The sequence below is a fragment of the Manacus vitellinus genome, unplaced genomic scaffold (assembly GCF_001715985.3).
Source record: "Manacus vitellinus isolate BGI_N305 unplaced genomic scaffold, ASM171598v3 scaffold_7_pilon, whole genome shotgun sequence".
Taxonomy (NCBI): domain Eukaryota; kingdom Metazoa; phylum Chordata; class Aves; order Passeriformes; family Pipridae; genus Manacus; species Manacus vitellinus.
In genome coordinates, this window is record NW_021940813.1 from 11,162,719 (window position 1) to 11,185,298 (window position 22,580).

At 39.2% G+C, this 22,580-nt stretch overlaps 1 protein-coding gene across 1 annotated transcript in view; it reads right to left on the bottom strand.

Annotated features, from left to right (window-relative positions):
* The window catches only part of CNKSR2 (connector enhancer of kinase suppressor of Ras 2), a 159,853-nt gene extending 142,316 nt beyond the window's left edge, over positions 1-17,537 (bottom strand). The window contains 3 exon segments of the mRNA XM_029964754.1: positions 2,272-2,474; positions 14,453-14,731; positions 17,451-17,537. Coding sequence (XP_029820614.1) covers positions 2,272-2,474; positions 14,453-14,731; positions 17,451-17,537 — 569 coding nt within the window.
* Between the last annotated feature and the right edge of the window lie 5,043 nt (positions 17,538-22,580).

Below are 22,580 nucleotides of genomic sequence, written 5' to 3' on the forward strand. Positions count from 1 at the left end.
AAGAGAAGGTCACTCTAAACAAACCTACGTCCTGAGGACCTCGCTGACACCATCCGAGCTCGCTCAGCCCCAGCAGATGAACCTCAGGATTAAAGGGTGGGCTCAGTTCAGCGCACACTGTGTCTCACCTAAAAAATCCACTGTGCAGGCTCCAAGGGCAATGACCTTTCCCAAATCTTCGTTTGCGAAGACTGACCATGATGTGATGTGGAGCTGCTGCAAGATGCTTTTTCCAGACATGACCTCAAAAACCACTGCATAGGGGCAGCCTAGTAGGGCTGTTACAATGGGGTGGACAACCCTAAGAGCCATTTCATTCCTCCTAATGGTTTGCTCCACCTTCTCAAACCCCAGAGATGAAACTGGTACTAGAAACCAACCGGAAAACTAAGATTTGCGGTCCAGATTTAATAGTAACAGTGAAAAATAAAAGTAAATCCATGTTCCTTACTTTAAATAATTATTTTTTTTAGATCTTTCTATCTCCCCCTAGTGACCCCAATACCTTTTTAGAAGGTGTATAATAAGAAGAATCATTTTGATCTCCATATGTTCCCACTTCCTGAGAAAAATGCAGTCGTTGGCCTGCCTTCATTCTAACTTGAGGACTTCACAAAGAAGAAAGAGCAAACCTTACCAATATACCCAGATGCTCATAAATCAGAAGAGTCTTAAAAAATGTTTCAGAAAACATTTGTTAGAACCAGGTGTTAAAACTACAAAGATCTTCAAAAGGAATTTCCTAGAAATCTGAAGCCTTATTTGGACACTAAAGACAGCATTGCTAAAAGCAGGCTACCACCAGGATTGCCCTCATTTTTAACTTCTTGGAACTCCTGGGTCTGATCAGCTATCATTTCAACTAAATGTAAAAGTACATGCAGTGCACAAACGTACAGTGACAGAACCTCAACTTTGTAACTAACAGTCTTTAATCACGGCCACAGTTCTAGTGAGACAAGATAAGGTTATTTCTAAACAAAAAGAAGTGGCAAAAACTAATCTATCTATGCAAAAGAACACGTTCTTCTACTGTTCTTTCTGTTTTAAAGCCCAGATATGCTGTTCTCTGCCAAAAATTATTTTTCAGGGAGAAAAAGTGAAGCCTATGGGTATTCCAATTAATAACAAGTTAGAGACAGAGTTAAAAATATACTCCCATTTTTTCAAGATTCAATACTAGACTGTTTCCATGAGATTGCATTAGTTCTCTGCAAATTTAATGTTAAATATCTAAGCAGAAATGTAGGAGCAATCTTTGGGTACTCTGGGTTTGAAACTTGGGGAAAGGTTAGAAAGGGAGTAGAAAAGAAGGAGCAAGGGTAGCTGCAATCTCCTGAACAAAACAAAGAGCTTGTAGTTCAGCTTAAGAAATGGAAAAGACTCATGCCTCACCTAAACCATTCATATGGAAATCATTTATGGGACAGAAGCCAGTTTTCCTCAGGAAAATGAAACACAAAACACACAGCAGTAAAACTAAATAATTCTGTTGGATTTTTAAAGTTACACAAAGCTCACGCTCTGAACAAAAATTCAGCTGTTGGTTACAATATAAGATACACCTTTAAATCAAGACAAACATTTTAATTTTGCTGCTGAAAGTTCATTGTGATGCATTTTATAAAGACATACAGATGAACTAATTTCAACCACTTCAGGAGTTTCAATGATCATCTTCAATACTTCCATATTACTCTTGTTATAATTAGAAAAACATCACTACAAATGTAGCAAAGGGGAGCACTTAAGTCCTGATCTCAAATACTTCCTAGGTAACAGAGGTAAAAGTATAAGACAGTTCCTATTGCCTCTACAGTTTCAGAGGTATCTCACTGCCATTTAAAAAACCTAAAACACAACATGCATGTTTTTACACACATACACTCTGAAACTATATATTGACACCTATGTGAAAAAAAGTATGATTACAGTTTTGTGAACTTGATATTATCAGAGCAATGAATCTGAGTTATGTGTGTCAAAGGGTTGTTCTATATTAATAAAAAATACATATATAACCTAAATATGTCATCCTGTTGATTTATTGTATTTCCAGATATGTGCAGGGTTATAGGGCATTTGGAGCTTTGTACTGAACTGCTATCTGAACTGCATGCTGACATAACAAAAAAAATTGGTACGAACATCTCCTCAGAATATGTAAATGAATTCTGCTTCCATTTAATGTCTACATTACATTTTGTAAAGAAGCTGGGGTTTGTGCATGTGTGTGATCTGGTTACCTGTGACACATTTGGGAGTTTTTACCTGTCCAACCAAGCCAGCAGACTTTTAGCAGCTCCAATCAGATCCACTACTGATGTCAGAAAATCATTCGGTAATTTGCGACTGGTCCTTCCATCATAGTGACCACTCCTCCTCCTCCCAGTGATGAAGTTCTGCAGATTTTTGGCAGATGCATTCAGTTTGTGAGAAAGGGTTTTTAGATTTTCTGTTTCCAAACCATAGTTCTGCATTAAAAAAAAAAAAAAAGACCAAAAAAAAAAAGTTAGCTTTACAGATGTAGAAGTACAGAAGGGAGTACCAAGAACACCAAGACTGCTCTTCTACATCAAAACTTAACCATTCCTAATAATTAAGGTAGAAATACACCCACTCAGTAGTTTTCAAATGTATAGCATGTTCTGTTTCTGAAGTGCATAAAAACAGAACAAAAGAAGAACAAAATTATGAGTGATCTTTTAGCTCGTTTTAAGTGCACTGAGAAAAACATCTCAAAAAAGAAGAAAAAAAGTTAGTCTGGAAGATTTGTTTCTCAAAGCAGTGCATCAGTCTCAGTAAAACACAGAATCATAGAACAGTTTGGGTTGAAAAGGACCTTAAAGATCATCTAGTTCCACCCCCATTCTATGGGTAGGGACACCTTTCACTAGACCAGGTTGCTCAGAGCCCCATCTAACTTGACCTTGATCAGATGGTTCGCTCAGTAGACACGATGGTTAGGGATCAGTCCCCATATCCTTACTTAGAATAATTCCTAGGATCACACTTGGCATGAGGGCTTGCAACTAGCAAAAGTATGCAGTGTGGACACAGTGTGACACTAAATTGTTTTTGTTGGTTTCAGAGATGGAAGTACATTCAGTACCTCATTTTTATTCTTTCTGTCACTAAAGGACCACCAGAATCACAGACCAGAGAACACAACACTGCCTTGCTCAACCTCTATGTTGCCCATTTAAAGTCAAATTCTAAACTTTGTTTCCATTTAAGAGACAATTTCCTAAAGTTAAATTAAGTTCCTCAGCTGTGCAGCAGAGACATAATTATCCAGAAATATTAACAAATAGTACTTGGAAATCCTTCAAAAGTACAAATGTTACCAAACAGCACCAGAGAATACCCTGATTTAATGTTCAATTACAATATAATATAGTAGGATTCGTGATTTGTTATTTCTATAATAGATTTGTTTTCCTCACTCATGCAAAGAGTAATACAGTTATTACAAAAGAGGTCTTATTTTGCCTTTGCAAAGGAATAAGCAATTGCACAGACTTGAGCTTAGTATTACTCTAGAGAATTATGGAATTCTGAAGGTGCTCCTCACTTTTACCACATCACAGGGTGATAACATGGGGTGCTGACAACTTGTTCAGTTGACAATGTAAAAGGTTACTTACTATGGAAGATGGACCATTTCCTACCACAAATAATGATGAATTAGGATGCCCAAAGCTCCTCAGACGCACACAGAAAAATCTACTTCTGAATGACACTCCCTGTCCTCCCCAGCTCTCCTCCTATGCCCCCAGTTTGGTCTCCATACTAATCTGCCCACAAGAAGAGATGGGAGAAGAGATAAACTTGCCAATGCTAATTTAAGACTGCTGAAGCTTACTCACCTCTTTTCTATAAGAATTGGGCAGGTGGTGAGGTGGTGATTGTTTACAGCAGTTGTCAGGCTCCTAATCCAAACCATCTACTAAATGAATTTAATCCTCTTTAATGACACAGGCTGCAGGAACATTATACAGAAGCTAGTCTTGGTGAGGCCCCAGCCCTCCCACAACATCCACGCCAAAGCCAATGAGAGATCATCACAGCAGGGAGAGACTACAGTACAGGGCTTGTCTGCCATCTCCCAGCCAGCTCCTTGTGCCTGTAAACCAAACACACTTTGTGAGGGAGCCGCTAAAACAACCACCATCTTTTGGAAGCAGAGGATGCACTGTGGAATTCAGCCTAAGGGAGCAGTGACCACACACTAAGGTGCTTTAAAAACCACTACTGGAACTTCTGTGAACATCCCTGTTTTGAGCAAGGAAGGCTTTGCAGGCATGTTTCTCAACTGCACAGTCTCTGCACAGGCACTGTCCTCTTCTACCACACTTGGTTCCCAATTAGACAAATTGTATGTTTGGGCAGCAACATTTCTACCATGTAAATATTCAAGAGCAATTATACAACAGATAAAATTAGGTTATAAATAAAAAATTACAAGATGAAAACAATTAATTGGGATTGAAAAGTAAAACATACTTTATTATGCAGCTAAATGGCTCATAACTAATAACTTATTAAATCAGTCTGAAGTAAAGGGATAAACATCAGATAAAAATAAGTCTGTTTTCTTCTGCAGTTTTCTGTGGTTGCTCTGTCTGAGGGAGCCTGAAGGAGACAGAGGAGTGGGTATGAGTAAGTTTGAAAAAAATAGCAGATTTGTCCTTACTTCATTCTGCTTCTTGAGCATCTAGCTCATTTTGGCAAAATTAATGGGGGAAGAAACAAATAAAAGATATCCTGGACGAATGATAAGTTGCCAAAAATGTCTTGCAGATCAGGTAAACCAAAACCCCACCACAAGTGAGCCCCACCCCACGCAACATGACACTCACATCCTTCGAAGTGAAGTGGTAAGACCACAAACTGCAGGCTGGACACAGGGCTTCTATGGGGCTGCCTTCTGTCCAACACACTGAAATGCTGAATTTCTTAATTCAGGGGGATGTTTCTAAGAAGCTGAGTGCGATTATACAAATATAAAACCAAGGCAGGGGTGTGCATGGGGAAGGAAACGGGTGAGCCCAAGCCCCTGCTTGCCTCGCCAGACACACCCCACATAGGGCCCATGGCTGGGGGAGGCACAGGCTGGATCACAATGCTCCTCAATAACCCCAAATTATTTAACTGTGTCTTTTGCCATCCCCCACTTTGTCACCTTGTGTGTACCTCATCTGCTCAGACAGGTGGGTGCTGGTTCCCAGCCTGCGCTGGAGTGACATGTCCACCCCAGCGGGAGCCTTGGCAGGCAGCATGCACACAGACCTCCAGTCCCACCAGAAAGTAAAGCACCAGCAAAACAGAAAACCTGCAATATTGAACACTGCAGACCAAGCAAAGCAACATTCAAATTATTTTCTACATGAGGAAAACAGGCTGCCTTCATGTATAGGCTTCTTTAGAAAATCAGCTCCTACAAAAGCTTAGTGGCTTCTTGTTATCACCTAAGTCATGGCCACCCATAGCCACACTCTTTTTCATATTGCTTTTTCACCATCAGATATGAGGAAAGGAAGAGGTAGTGTTAAGATACAAAGCCTATTTTCACATATATTCATCAAATGTGTATGTGTGTGTTCTTTAACATAAAAACTCAGCCTAAGCTACATATAAAATTTAGTCTTACATAAGGATGGCACTGACGTTGGTAAAGCATCCACCTGTAATATGAGACAGAGAAAACCAGAGACTGAAAATACAGAGATAAATTTCAGGCAGAATATATTTTGGGGCAGCTGTGTTTATTGAAGCCTTCTAGTAAAAGGATCCTAAAACATCAGCCAAGCTAACAAAATCCCCACTTTGTTTATCACTAATATTTCTGGCCCACGTTAAAAGAGTCACATGTTGTGAAAAAAGACTGCTTAAATAAAAACTGCCAAGTGTAATAATACTTTATATGTGATAATATACTATTAACAATATGGTTTTCTTAGAAATGCACTGCGTTTATTTTCAAGTACTGTAAGAAGATAATTGCAGGCAAAGGAAACAGTTCTTCGTTTTCCCATAGTCTGCATTTAGCCAGCACTAACACAAGTTATGCTTTCATTAACCAAAATAAATTCACAGTCACTGAAAGAATCACAAAGAAATCTCTGCATGCTTGTAGAGATTATGAGAAGGGATGCAAGTCTACACATCCGCTTTCTCAACGAGAGGCCAAAGGGCAAGAGTTTTTTCAGACACCCTGCCTCAACAGAAATGGCTCTAATGCAGTCTCTTCTGGCAATCATAAAACAAGAACTTGATGAATCTAAGCTACACAGAGTAATAGCTTGTCAGCAGGTGTTCCAACTAAAGGTGGTGGGAGCTATTAATAGACATCTTACCTGCTAATTACTTTTCTGTGGCTTCACATGACAGTGTGAGTGATGAATTGTAGCTCTTTTCTTCACATGCTGACAAGCAGCAGCTCTAATCACCACTGATGAGTTTTGCTCAATTTTTTTGTGAGAAGAGTCAGCCTAGTCCCCCTGCCAGCCCATCTTTGCATCAGCACCACATGGGTAGGAAGAGAGTTTAGTAATCCCATGGGGAAGTAAAGCAAAATTAGCTTTACTTGGATTAGCTTGATGAATGTTCATTAGTTGTTTTCCCTGCTTCCCTCAATGAAAATAAAAGAAATTAATAACAATAAAAGAATCAGACCTCATTTCATCTCTTTCCCATGTTAAATTCACTTGACTTGCTGGTGTGGAAGTGTGTCTGACACTGACAGCAAAGGTTAAAAAGTAAAGTGTTCCTAACTCATACAGCGCTAACTATCTCTGCTGGCTCAGACAGAGTGTCTAGAAGCTGTCAAGACCTTTAGTTTTAGGGTATTTTTATACTGCCCATTGCAAGAGCAAAGACGTCTCAGTTAACAAAAAAGGCCAAGCTCAGATCTAAACACACTGCAAAATGCAATACAGACATAGCCACAGTCCCATTAACAAATCCAGAAATCCCCTAGAAGAGAAGTCTCTATCACAACTTTTATGCAACAATGAATACCTACATGTCATCAAGCACATACATCACATCAAGTTCAGTGATACTGTTTGGCTCCTACAAACACTCCAAGACAGAGAAATGAGTATGTGGTCCCACTGCCTACCTCCCTAAATCACTATTTCTTCTCCTCAGCCCAGAAAGCCGTGAAACCAGTGGAGAAAAAGGCATGCAGTGACCAGTGCTAACTCTTACTGAAGAGACACAAGATGGGAACTGAAAATACTACTGCTAACATTGGTGCTTGGAGGCAAAAAGAAAATAAAAACAGCATCTTCACCAGGCAGGCAGAGCAGATAGCAGTGCTCACATCAATTAATTTCTACTGCCTGTATAAATTGGAGAAGGTAAAGGTTATTTTTTGTTTGGTAAATATCTGTCATCACACACACAAACACTGTATTTTATAGAAGGAAAAAAATGGCAACCTTTTAAGAAGACAAATTTTATAGTCTAGATGGCTGTATTGAGTAATAAATTATGTGTAAAAAAGTGCACCTTCTCAATTATATTTGATATCTCTCAGTAACATGGATAACTATCACAAAGATGTAATAATAATTTTTCTTTCTTATGCAATAAAAAGGCTTTTTCCACTTATTCACAGGCTGAACACAGGAGTTTTAGGCAAGAATATCACATGGCCACTAAGAAATTTACCTAAAATCACCTCAGGTTAGCTTAATTCTGCTCCTCACTATTTTTCAATGCTTTCATCTTTCATATTTATTTCTTGAGTATCATTTCTTTGCTTTTAACCAAACAGCCTGGAAACAGTAAAGTTCACGGAATCCTCATTTCTCAGGAAGCCTAAGGAAAATTCTAAAGGAATAATCAAAACAGCATCACATGATACCACAGCACATGGCAGCCACTTCAAAACCACACCTTAAAATTTGTGGCGGACAAAAATTCATCAAGAAAAGTTCCAAACTTCGTCTCCAAAGTTGTTTTTAAAAATGAAAAAAAAAGCATTTGAACCTCATTCTCCAAAACATTTGGCTGAACACATCCCACAAACTGAGGCAGATAGCTTACCAGTTTAAAGCTGCTAGCAACTGATATCACAGCTTGTCATATGGAAGGTGCCTTATGTAACTTTATACCTCATCAGATCTGCCTACAACATATATTTCTAACGGCCCTTCTTCCAGCGTCACAAAATGCCAGTACTAAGGTTATCTCTCCTTCAAATAGCACTGACATATGGGGTAATTTAGAAGTGCACAACACATGATCCTAACACATTTGTTTCATAAACACAGAATAAGTAGATAAGAACAAAAACCCAGATAGCTCAAGTATCATTTACTGCAATTATTAAACATACACTGATTAAAAGGCAAACGGTTTCAAAGAGTATAAATATTTGTCCTAAATGTTTACAGTCAGAAAAAAAACTCAGGTGCATGACACTTATAGCCCTGCAGAACCTTGGAAAGCTTCACAATCATCATCATTAACCCCTTTCTTGAAAAATGCCCTTCTTTTTCTACAGCACAATCAAGCAACACATCAAAAAGCCAAGCCCTGGTCACGCTTTGTAGCACTAATAGAGCAATTAAATAAACTATTCTTCTTACTCTTATTCAATCAACAGACTCTGAAACACCAAGTGCTCATTACTTTTTTGTTTTTCTACTTTCTCATGTAATTTTGTCCTTAGTCAGTCAAGTGCTCTTACTTCTCCACAATTGAAACTACTAGTTACATATTGTTATATGCATTTCACAAAGTCTTAAACAGCTAACCAGCAGTTTAAAATATTTCTTTAAAAAAAGGAATTAAGTAATTGTTATGAACACACTACTTCTTTAAAACATTTTACAATGTAACAGCTCGTTTCCTTCAGTCTGCTTTTAACTAGGGGGTTAGATTTTTATAAAGGCTCCCTTCCAACCCAAACCATGCTATAAGTCTATGAATAAGGGCATGTATTTTGTAGTCACCCAAACCTTCAAACATGCCAAAGAAATGTAAAACAATTAAGAAAAGTATCTAGGATCCATAACTGATTCTTGAGACTGATGAGAGGCAGGATGTTCACCCTTTGCATACAGACAGATTCACTGTCTTTGTCAAACCACAGGGTTTACTGCATTTCGATGTAAAAGATCTGCTAACGCATTTTTAATGTGATCTATATGAGCTATCAGAAACCCTTTAATTCCTTAGCTTTATTGATAGAAACCCTTTAATTCCTTAGCTTTATTGATCTGGTCATGGACTTCAATGTTTTCCTTCTCTGCAGTTAAGCCAGCTCAGGTTGAAGACAGGAAGGCATATGATATATAAGCAGAACTTTAACTTGCAAAGGGCAGCAGTGAAAAGGGTAAGTAATTTTTCTGCTATGAGCAGGCAGAATATTAACACTAAATCCAAACTCCAGTACATACAAATCTCCATTCTGAAATGAAGTCTTTCTCATTTAGCACTATGATGATTAAGTCTAATAGTCACTGTTACTGACAAAAGTAGTTTTCAGACCTGACTAGTGATAAGTGCAAAGGAAAAGATTTCTGTGTGAGAAATGGCAGGAAGATGAAATTAAGATAAAAGGCATAATTCTTAAGAGAAATCAAATCATTCATGGGTAAAGTAGGTCTATTTTTTACATTCATTTGCATATAAATGTTTTGTGTTAGTGGTAAATTATAAGTAATTTCATGCCGTTAGTGCACACCAATGTTTTCTCTGCCAAATAATAATGCTATTTCATCTGCTGCAATCTTCTAGCTTTACAGATTCAAATATACAGTGTATAATAAGTTCCTGTGCAGCCATAGCAGATTTAAATAACTAGCATGAAACTAGTACTGAAACCAGTATGCTGTATAAAGCAAAAAAACTGTTTTACTTTATTGTTTAACCAAACTCTATTCTACACAAATGCAGATTCCCTGAAGAAGTATTTTGCAAATTCACAGGGACTTATGAAGTTCTTTGCTTATGGAAAACTTCAAAGCATCCAAAAATTATTTGTGAAGTTTTTGAAATATTTTTATCTTTCCAGAACAAAATATCTTCCATTTTTAAGGTTTCTGTTTAAAAAATATTTGAATACGTTCAGAATTAAATGAATCTAATTTAATCTTCATGTAAACGAAATGAACAAGGTATTTTGGAGAAGCAAATAAAAAAAAAAGAATCCTCATGCATCAAGGCATTGTGGTGATATGTTAGATAAACTAGATCATTTTCTTAGAGATTAAAGAAGCAATGTTTGCCTGTGCAGTCTTCAGTCTTTGTATTCTCCAAGCAGTGAGGCAAAGCACAGTGTTGTCAGGGAAAAATATGATACCAAGTAAACATAAAATTTAGAGTCTGGGCACTCAGCAAAATATGGTCATACCCAGTTTTGATAAATAAAAATCCATCTCCTGACAAACAGATGATAGAAAAATAATTATGTGCATTTCTCTGCTTTCTGCAGCCCCGTGAGGTACAGCAGCAGATACAAGACCTCCAGATTCACTCCAAACCTGAACATTGATATATAGTGATCTGATGGCATTATCTAAGTAATCCGTTCTTCATTATGCATTTCTCTTTTTGTAAGCATCATCCCCATCTTTCCTTAATTTACGTTCTGTTGGCATTGTTCATTCACATCCAGTTTTTAAAGCAACCGTCAAGGAAACAAGGCTCATCACATTTTATTTGTGGATGAAGGTCTGCTACACTGTTGTTTGTTTACTGATGAAATGTAAAGCAGTCTTAGACCAGCTTCACTGTCACACACATACTGAAAAGGATCATGCTGAAGCTAAAATCTGAATGGTAATTGTAAGAACTGATGAACAACTGTATGTTTTATAACCTGGGAGTAGTCTGAAGAGAAAATACTGTGGTACCTAACCCAGTACACTTTTTCCTGTATCTCTAGAGCTGAACATGCAGTTTCTTAGTTTACCATTCTCAACTAGTTTTGAGATGTTAATTGTTTTGGGGGATTTTGTGAGTATGAATTAAAATGGACGTCCACATGAAGGACAAATCTACCTGTTGATGCCACCAGTGCAATCTCAGCTGCATGTTCCAGTTTAAACAGAAAGGGAAGAACAAGAGACATGTCTTGTGAGAAATAAAATAACTGTGTGGGCATATATCCATCATGGTGTTTCTCACTGACTGAAAACCACGCAACAAACTCTTAGCAGCAACAAAATACCATCACAGACCTCACTACTTCTTTCTTTTAAGCACGAAGAACATTTCATTTATCTTGCCCTTTCTGGCATGTGGATTTCATAAAACACAAAGCTGCACTAAGGCATGATAACCTATTGAACATGCTCCCAACTTCAGAGAGAGGTGGGAGACAGGAGAGAGGAAAGAGACAGACCCCATTAATTAGATTCAGCATGTTCAGCTTCAGTGAGGTTACGTGGTATGCACACCCCCACCATTATCAGCAAGCATGACCTGTAACAGCAGTAGTAGCTGGGCAAAAACATTATTCCCCCTTCTCCGAAGCACCACAGGAAAAGAACACCTGTGAATCTCACCCCCTGAATGCTTGCTCTCCTGTCAAGAGCACAGTATGGCAGGCTGGCAGCCAAGAGAGACTCTACTAAAGATGGATAGCACAGGCCACCACTTGTCCTCTGTTCAGCTAACGAACACTGGAGGATCCATTTGTTGCAAGTGCTCATGACAGGAGGAGAATAGTGTGAGAGACCACAGCCACCCACCCACCTTCTGTCAAAACCCAGTAAAGAACATCCTTTAAATAGTGCTATCAATCATAACTGGTTCTCAGCAATTATTGTGGCAAACAGTTTGTCTGTTTAGCACTGTTCAGTAGCCTCCATCTGGGTTAAGGAGGTCCCATGCTCTCTCCAAACCAGTCAGATATGCTTGTTCAGGCTCTCCACTTTCCCCCAGGAAGAAAATGTTGCCCCGTGAACTACAGACATGTGACATAAGGCATCTGGTTTGCCACTTGCCATGTCCACAGCTGACAGGGCAGAAAACACAAGTAGAAGTTTACCCTTGAAAAATGCTGGGAAGGGGGTCAGGAATAAACCCCATCAGCTATCAACATTGTAGAAGCTTTCCTAAGTGAGAGTAACTCTGCACTGGTAAGTCTCCACTGCAGAGTGGGAACATAGATGAATAGTGGGAGGTGGTTCTGTCCACTCAGTTGTCCTTGATGCCAAAAATCATTTAGGTGGTCACTCTCTAACTCAGAGAGAATGGGGAGGAGAAGCAGAAGTAACAATCCTTTAGTTTTTTAATAATTACTTTCACATCAATCAGGGATTATGCTTGCAAGGCAAAATTAACTTTACTTTTCTACCCCCTCATCTCCAGCATCCAAACAGATGTAAACTCACTTGGATCATACATTTGTAACTCATGCTAAATTCTGTCATGAAACCTCTGTCAAACTCCAGTGAAACAGAAAAAAAAATAATCAGATCATTAAAAAAGCCATAGCATAGTGGCTACCTGCACTAGAAGTTACCCTAGACTGGAGAGTCACAGGCTTAATATTCTCCTGAACAATTACTCTAATCTAACATTAGAGTCAAATCGGAAGAATAGGTAAGCCCTAACCAGGACAGATACTTACTGATGCAATAAAAAAAAAAAGCCCATAAGTATAAGACCAGTACAGCCAAAAGGATTGCCTCTGAATTAAATTTTCTAAGAGGTTTATCTGATTGGTGAACAATAAATTCAAATTAAGTCCCCTAAAATCAATATCACAATCACATTTTGTATCCCCGAGGAGCCATCAGGAGCCAATTGTGAGACTGCAAAAACCTCAGCTTAAATTAGAAGATGTGATCTGAACACATGCTATTGTGTTTCAGTGATCAAGTTTTCTTTAAGACAAACTCAGAAAAACAGAAAACACTATATGTGCAACAAGGACCAGGAAGGAGAGACTTGCTGGATGCATTAAGGATGCATTAAGGATGCAGTGTTAGCCTTTGCTACAAATTCCTTATTTTATATTCAGCTTAGTTCCATACACTTTTGCCTAAGATAAGGGAGCTACAAAGACAAGTCTTGTTTGTTTGTTTAAAGATAACATCTGTAATTACATACCAAGGAAAAAAGAAATTTCAGCTAATAAACAAGAGGGGTTTTTTTCTGTAAAAACACTTTATTATTCAAAGAACCACAATCTGTCTGTCTTGTGTGACTGGGAAAAATGGTCATCAGTGTTCACCCTAACTAATGCTTTATCCATCTCAGTTAATTAAAGTATTTATTAAGTTTATTAAAGTTTTCTGTTGCATTGTCTGATGAGAAAAGTACTATGTGAATAACTCTCTTTATGTTCCCTTCTATACCAGTAGCATTTTTTATAAGATTGAAACTTCTTCATTATTTAAAAAACAAATTAATGAGTTAATTTATTGCACTGAACCACATTGCAACGTTATTAGAAACACTACTCTAAAGAGAATCAAGTTTAAAGTCAAATGTCTTCCCTTATGAAAAAGTTTTCCCCCTTTTTTTATTTTATTTTTGTATTTTTTATTTTTTTTTCACTCTCTCCTTTCATTACCCCTCACATCTATCTTCCAAAGATGCAATAACAGGGTATTCAGAAAAGCTGCTCCATATGGAGAACCCACAAGCCTTTCTGAGGAGCCTTTTATCCTACCATCTTTGATTGCCTCTACCCAGATTCGGCTTTCTAAAAGCTCCTTCTGAGGCTTGAAAAAGTAGTGTGCATTAAAAATCCACAAAACACCACTTCAGGCAGTCAAGTACTTCTTAACAGGGCTGTTCACAATCCTTCCTACAGCAGAGAATCCAGACAGTGTGCCCAATTTATCACTAATCTTTACAGGCACATACTAGAAGTTCATAAGAACAGAGAAGTCAGCACCACACCTCTCACCAAGCAGATAATCCCAGTTATGCATGACATGACCTGACTGAAAAGACCATTACCAAAATCCCTCTGTATGCTCCATCAAAAATTTATGTATTATTTACACATAAGCTAATTATTTCAGTATTTAATACTTTCTACTGTGAAATACAAGCAGCTATGTTTCACCAAGCTCAAATAATCATCTAAAACATAATTTGCATGAAAGGATCAGTGAAAAATGACATGGTTAATATCAGAACATTTTTTTTGTAAAGGGCAACCAGCACTCACTGTTTTACATTCCAAATCAAACCCAGATTAGTTTGTTTGTGATTTCAGATAAACTTTCATTCTAGAAAGACACATATGAAAGCCTTAAATCTCTAATGCAAATTTATTTAACAAATATCATCCTATCAATAGATTTTGCTCTTTATCTTGCACTGGTTTAAAATGCTAAACTTGTTTGTCCATTACATGTCAGGAGTTCCTTGAACTACTTAGACAGTCTTTAGGACTAGCAATTTGAATAGCAAAGTGTGAATATGCAAACACCGTTCACTCCTCCCCCTTTTGCCCCAAGAAGTTTACCAGTGCGCAGAGCAAGTCTACTGCTTCCAAGATGAGCTCCTGATGGCCAATTCGTGTGACTCCAAGATCTTCCAGTTCTTGATGAGTAATTCGTAGCAGCTGGTCGCCACTAATCTTTTCCCTCTCAAAGTTCTTTATATATTGCTGTAGACAATCATCAAGACCTGCAACAAAAGGACAGAAGAAGAGAAGACAAAACTTAGCAACCTTTTGTACTGCCACAGGAACTAAAAATAGGCTGGAACCAAAAATCAAGCCAACAGAGGATACTTGTCCTATCTTCAAGAGAAATATTTTACCATTTCAAAAAATTTTATATTGCCCAGAAATCGTAAGATTTGGAAAGCAATGACAGCTATAGTTTTTTCACCTGTGGACAATACTCCTGAACCCCAAACAAAGCCCTGAATTCTTGTAGTGCACTGCGCTATGAATGTCAATCTGGCAGCCCCTAATAATAAGTATGTTAGCAATGCCTCCATCACATCTGGAAGGGGAGAGGAGAAGAGGCAACAATGGGAGGAAGACATGTATCCTACCCAGTGCAGCGTATCAACACATGTTATTGAGTATTACAGCACTGTAGAAGACTGAAAACAATGGAAAACTTCTGTGCAAGAGACAAATTTTAATGGAATAATGAAAGTGCGACTATGCTTAACGCCATACATCCAGGATTGGCTAGCTGTCAGTACCACTTAACCTCCCTTCCAACATAGCTCTGCCATGGTAGGTCACATGATAAGGAAAGGCTGCTGGAGATGCCCTCAGCTGGGAACCCAGCTCTTCATAAGACACTTGACTACAGTTCCCCATGTGGTGAAACACAAAAATGGCAGTGCCACATCACAGCCCCTCCCCTACTCCAAAAGCACTGCTAAGTCATCTGAAGTTCACAGAACACGCCAGCCCCTAAAACAAGCTGCAAAGAGCTCTAGAGAACATGAAAGGTGGCAGCACTGCAAATGCATAAACTGGACCCCAACTACAGTAGCAGATCCAACTCAATGTACCTCAGTTCAGAACCTGTACAGAGTCACAGGACACAAATGCTTACTGAGTATGAAAAGCCACTTAAATCAAGACCTGGGTGCACTCCTCAGAACAGAGCAATCAGGGAGCAGAAACAAGCCCATTGCGCCAAAAAATATTGTAGAAGGCCAAGCAACACATTTTCTTTGCTCAGGACATGGCCGAGTGCAGGGTTGTACAGAACCACGTCCTGCTTTGAGGCCCATGTGTATTCCAGCTATTCAGTTTGACTAACAGTCTAAGGACATATAGCTGACTACACATTTTCGCCTGGAGCAAAGAGCACTGCAGAATGTGAGATAATCCATCACGCATCTCTTCCCCATCAATCTTTGCCTAAGACAGCTAGACCAGTACAGGGAAGCTCTGCAGCTTCCCTGTATCAAAGGGATAAGTTAGACTCTTGAGTATTTGATGGTCGATTTAACATTTGTGTCTGAATACCTTCTGATGGATCAACAAGACTGTTACCGAGTAACAGGACTTGACAAAACCCTGAATATATTAATTTAGTTGATTCTTGAGAGATATCACCTTCCTGATGGTCAAATAATCCCTAACATTGAAAAGACATCTGCACATTAGTCTGCAAGGAACCGAGAACATTCTCACTTGCTTATCAAAACATCTGAAAAATCTGAAGATACATGGAGGATAAAAGATTGATTTGACTGCTGAGCCTCAGTTATAAGAGCCCCAATTTACAGCATAAAGCTTCTCTGAAACTGGTTTTGTTGCATTTTTGGTTCTCATTCATGCCACTTAGGGTGTAGCCACACCTCAAAAGAGACTCACATGAGGAACATGTTGGTGCTGCAGGCAGGGATGTCCCAGTACCAGGCAAGCCTGTTGTTCCTGGCTCAGCCCTGGGACAAGAGTCAACCACACTCTGTCCCTGATACAATACGCCAGCACAAGATTCACATGGCTTTAACCTCTAGAATTCACACACCAAAAATAAACCACACACAAATACGCTGTAAAACAAACACTCCAGGCTCAAGAAACAGGAGAAAGTCCTCAATTCCGGCAGACTTTTAGAGTCTGTCACCTGACTTTCTGCCTCCAAAACAAAGCCACTTAAAGGTCTAAGTTAATCTAGCATTCACAGCTATGCCTTCCCTTCATTTCCCTTTCTAATCAAATAGTTGCTCAAATCATTCTTCAGGAAGGAAATCCTATAGGCTGAAAGTTGAGCCATCAGGGAAGAAGACCAGCCTCGCTGAACAGAGAACTTTCATTGGAACTCAGGGAAAAAAAGGAAGTTTATGACCTTTGGAAGAAGAGGCAGGAAACTCAGGAGGACTACAGGAATGTCATGAGGCTATGCAGGGAGAAAATCAGAGGAGCCAAAGCCCAACTAGAACTTAATTTGGCTAGCATCATAAAAAAAAAAAAATGTTTCTATAAATACATTAGCAACCAAAGGAGAGTTAAGGACAATCTTCAGCCTTTATTGGATGTGTGGGGAAACAAGTGGCAAAGGATGAAGAAAAGGCTAAGGTACTTTATGTCTTCTTTGCCTCAGTCTTGACTAACAAAACCAGTTGATCTCCAGGTACCCAGACCCCTGAGCTAGAAAATAGGCATGGGGAGCAGAATGAAGCCCCCATAATCCAAGGGGAAATGGTCAGTGACCTGCTACACCACTTAAACACACATAAGGCTGTGGGGCTGGATGGGATCCACTCAAGGGTACTGATGGAGCTCACCAAGCCATCATTTACCAGCAGTCCTGGCTAACCAGAGAGATCCCAGTTGACTGGAGGTCAGCAAATGTGACCCCGATCTGCAGGAAGGGCCATAAGGAGGATCTGGGTAACTACAGGCCTGTCATCCTGAGCTCTGTGCAGGGAAGGTCATGGAGCAGCTCATCTTGAGTGCTATCACATGGCACATACAGGACAACTGGAGGATCAGGCCCAGCCAGCATGGGTTTAGGAAAGGCGGGTCCTGCTTGACCAACCTGATGTCCTGTAACAGCGTGACCCACTGAGTAGATGCCCTTGACACCATTTCCCATAACATTCTCCTGGAAAAACTGGCTGTTCATGGCTTGAATGGGTGCATTCTCTGCTGTGTAAAAATACTGGCTGAATGGCTGGGCCCTTGGTGAGATTCGTGATGAATAGAGTTACATTCAGCTGGTGGTCAGCCACAAGTGTTCCCCAGGGCTCAGTGTTGGGGCCAGTCATGTTTAAAATCCTTATTGATGATCTGGATGAGGGGGATCGAGGGCACCCTCAGTCACTTTGCAGATGACTCCAAGCTGGGTGAGAGTTGATCTGCTGAAGGGAAGGAAAGCTCTAAAGAAGGATACGGACAGGATGGATTGATGGGCCGAGGTCAATTTTATGAGGTTCAACATCAGCCAGTGTGCATACCCAGGTGGCCAAGAAGGCCAGTGGCATCCTAGCCTGTATAAGAAACAGTGTGGCCAGCAGATTGACCCCTGTACTTGGTGTTGGTGAGGTAACACCTCAAATCCTGTGTTCAGTTATGGCTCCTCTTTCCAAGAAAAGCATTGAAGTGCTGGAGTGTGTCCAGAGAAGGGCAACAGAGCTGACGAAGGGTCTAGAGCACAAATCTTATGAAGAACAGCTGAGGGAGCTGGGGTTGTTTAGCCTGGAGAAAAGGAGGCTGGGGTAACATTCTTGCTCCCTACAACTACCTCAAAGGAGGTTGTAGTGAGATGGGAGCTGGTCTCTTCTCCCAAGTAAAAAGTGGCAGTATGAGAGGAAATGGCCTCAAAGTTGTGCCAGAGGAGGTTCAGATTGAATATTAGGAAAAATTTCTTCATGGAAGGGGTTGTAAAGCACTGGAACAAGCTGCCCAGGGAAGTAATGAAGTCACCATCCCTGGAGGCATTTTAAAGATGTGCAGATGTAGCACTTAGGGACATGGTGTAGTGGTGGCCTTGGCAGTGCTGGGTTAATGGTTGGACTTGATGATTCTAAAGGTCTTTTCCAACCTAAATGGTCCCATGATATTAATAGAGCACAAAAATTGGTGATCCACGACTGCTCACGCACGACTTCTTGCCACATAGTGTGCACACTCAGTGTGATGCAGAGGGAAAAGATCTTAATTTATCTCTTTTTTTCAGACAACATTGCTTCAGAACATCAAAGATCATGAGTCCGGAATATTCCCAAGGCATTTCAACGCAAGTCCTCAATTCATCTGAATGCTGCCATCTCTCTCTTCCATGTTAGGTAATGCTCATCATTACTAGCAAAGAGACAAGCAGAAATCATAATCAGGTATTCACCTCTGCCTAACATCAGAAAGTAAGGCCATTTCCCAAGTCACAGTGCTGTAGGAACTCATTCAGACATTTAAATTTAGGTTGCAAAAGGAAATAATTTTTGTCAAATCTTCTTGAATCCCCTTTACTTATTCACATGCACAAGATACCATTATATTGAATTATCTGATGTGAATTATCTGCCTTTTTAATTTATCCATATTTGTACATAATTTCTCCCAAAGCCCTTCTCAGTCCAAGTTTTCCATCTGATATATTAATTGCATAAACTCTTTTACAAGCACAGTCCCATGTATAATGGCATTTATTTTTTGAAAGAAATCAATATTCTTGACAACACATATTTCACCTTAAAAAATGTACTAAAAAAACGCCATAGATGTGCTTTTGCTAAATGACTAAAAATGAGGGCAGTAAGTACTTCTCATATTCCTGAACTTAAGTCCCACACTGATTACACAGACTGCTGAATGAGAATAACATTAAAATAATCGTCATCAGGTATCAAAAAAAATGAATTACCAGCTAAGACACTAGGAAAACACATATCCAGAATAGGACATGACAGATGCACTTAACAAACAGTTACTGACATATAATTCTAAATAAAGGCATTACTCTTCCTTCTCCTGCTATCTATGTATTTTTGTCATTCAGATGTAATCTAGAAGGATGCACGCAGTTCCTACAGAGTAAGAGAAAAGTTTAAGACAACAAAAATATTACTGACAATTGCTTGACTCACCAATTTCATAAAAACTACAACCAGGAAAGAACAAAATAATTTAACCACACGTTGCATGACATTTTCAGAATAACTTGCCACAAATACTTCTCCTTATTCCCTAAACATTCTTTTAAAGTAATTTATTTACGTCATTTTGTTTCTAAATTAAAGAGCAGCAATTTTTTTTGTGAACAAAACTGTGCACGGGTAAGAATTCTTATTATTGATGATGATGATAATAGTAATAATAATAATAATAATGCAAAATGGCTGCCAACATTCCTCATCCACACCTTTTGTCCCCAGAGCCTCAGCACAAAGTTCTGTTTGCCAACAGCTGGCCATACATTGCTGCCTTCAAATCAAAAGGAGAGAGCTGCAGGGAACAGGCATTCCCAGCTGATGACGCCATTGAACTTGGACAGGACAAGATGTACCAAAAACACCAGGTGCCTGGAGTGGAAGCTAAAGGAAAAGAAAAATTTCTTAAGAGCAACTCCAGCATCCCCCTGACCTCAATGTAGTAAGGAATTTTTCTAGCTAACAAGTTCTGCTCTGCTTCTACCCCCCAGATTCCATCATATGAGAGGATGTCACCCAACCCACGTACCACAGGAATCCCAGCAAATAACTCAGGTTGATGCACTACTCCCTGTTCCTGGCCATGGGTGAGATTAAGGTTGTCAAGCACCCAGCAGTACTGGACGTTTCAAGGACAGTGACCAAAGGCCAAAAGTCAGGTTCATGATTATGTTCCGGATGTGTAAGGCCCCACAGGACACCAAACAGGTTTTGTGATGTCAATACACAAGCAATAGTTTTGTATTCAACAACTCTGTTTCTCATCCAAAATAACTGCAAGATTTTTTGAGTATATATAAAGGCACAGATGTTCTAGTAATAAGAGAGTTAAAGCATGACGATAGTCCTCTTCCTTTTAAATCTACTCTTTAAAGGCAATCATATAGCATAACTTTTTTTTTTTCTTGAAAGATTCCTGGTCTTGAATTCCAGAAACAACACAGACCTCCAGAGATGTTAACTACTCAAGAAGGACTTCCCTGCCCTACATGCTTTCCACCTGAGCTTATCAGCCATGGAGTCTGGCAATGCTGTCCAGATCCCATTATACACTCATTACCTGGTGATGAGTGTTTAATTTGAGAGGCCTACAAGAGCATTTAGGATGTTGCATTTGATTTGGGCCTACAAGAGCACTTAAGATGTTAATACATTGCCCATCTTTGTCAGCTGGCATATCCCTGAGGTGTTATGTACACAGATGGACTACTCTGTGCATTAACAGAAAAGGACCAGCTCTCTACATTAAGTCTAAAGCAAGCTCTACCTCACCTGTGGGAATAAACAAATAAAAACCAGCAAACAAGAAAGCTCCTCCAAAAGAAACTGTGCAGAGGAGTCAATGCTTTCAACATTAAAAAAAAAATGCTTTTTTAGAAAAGTTTTGCTTGCAAGTAGAACATACGGGAGCTGTTTTTTTCCCCCTACTCTGTCACTGAGTTCTACCTTGTATGGGCCTAGTCATTGTTCATCGAATCCCTAACAATTTTTAATGGTTCACAGATGCAAAATTGGACAGATTTCTGTGTAATTAATTCCTTTTATTACAACAGCACCATAGAAACTGATCAGGAAATGTTTAATTTCATTTTTTTAATTCATATGAATTTCTGGAACAAGACTGTAAGATCCAGTATGACCCTCCAGGGAAATCTTCCATGTCTGCAATCTCCTAACTAATAACACAGTGGCACACTTCATGATCACTCTGAGGTATTGTCTTACTTTAATGTGTGTAACAGGTTATCTTCTGAAACACAATAACCAACAAACTGCCCTGTAATTCAATGTCAGAACAGGTTATGTACATCTGTGGTAATTCAAACTCAAATGAGCATCTCCATTAAATATATCCTGAGGTTCTGATTCCACAGTCTGCTCCTCCTCTGCAAGCAGTTCAACCTTTTCTCCTACCTCTAAGAGACTAAAAGTTTTTAAATCAGACTTTTTATATGGCTAGATCTGAATTGAAATCATCTGCTCAGACACACATGAGAAGACACAGTTCTAAAAAGCCAACTAGGTATAATATCCTTCCCCAAATTGGTGGCAAAAGAATTTTTCTTTAAGATTGGAAAACTACAGTGAAAATAAAAGACCTTGTGTCCTTATTAGCCATCTTTTCAGTTTGTGGTTAAGGAAAAGGTGATGAACATTACAGGTTTAACTATCATACCTGAAACTTTGACAAGGGAGTATTTTTTCTACTCCCCTGGTATATCAGAATTGGGATGCAAACTGACAACTTCCCTTGGCAATTCCTTGTTCTGTAAACCAAGCATTTACTGAAAAGCAATAGCATGAAAGGCACAGAGCTTTCAAAAAAAAACCCAAACAAAGACAGGTCTGAGGCTTTTTTTTTCTTTAATTATAAAGCCAACAAATTCCTCTTTCAATCTGAACAAAGAGTACCTGAACTCTATCAGTTTTTACACCTTAACAAATACAAATTCAACCTGTAGCACAGCATTTAACAAGTCATAAAAAAAAAGTAAACTAGAGTTTAATACAAACTGGGCATTTATGCAGCACTATTCAATGCCCTTTCAGATTGTAAAGTATTATTTGCAACACTTTTACCTAAACTAGCATGATGGAAGGGACCTCTAAAATCACTGTGGTTTTCCCTCTCTTCACTATAAAATACGCATTAAATTTAAGCCAACTCTTCTTAAGGACTGACCACCTTTGAAACTGCACATCAGTTACTTACTGATCAGTATGTTTCAAACTTAAATGTTCAGCTGAATTCCTGATGACTTCAAACAATTTGCTATGACATATGCATTTGCACCTAGGCTTTATTAATCCAGGGTTGGTAGGCTACTGGCCTATTCATTTCAATTATACAAAAATACAAGGTGTACTTATGTCAAAGAGCAAGACAACCAAGGAGAAAACTACTCCCTCTCTTCTACCTCAACCAGAGAGCTGCTCCGGGGCGTAGACACTGCAGGCAGTCCACAGAGGGCAGTTCTCCCCACTCACATTTTCTCCCTGGAACCAGAGCACGAGAGGCA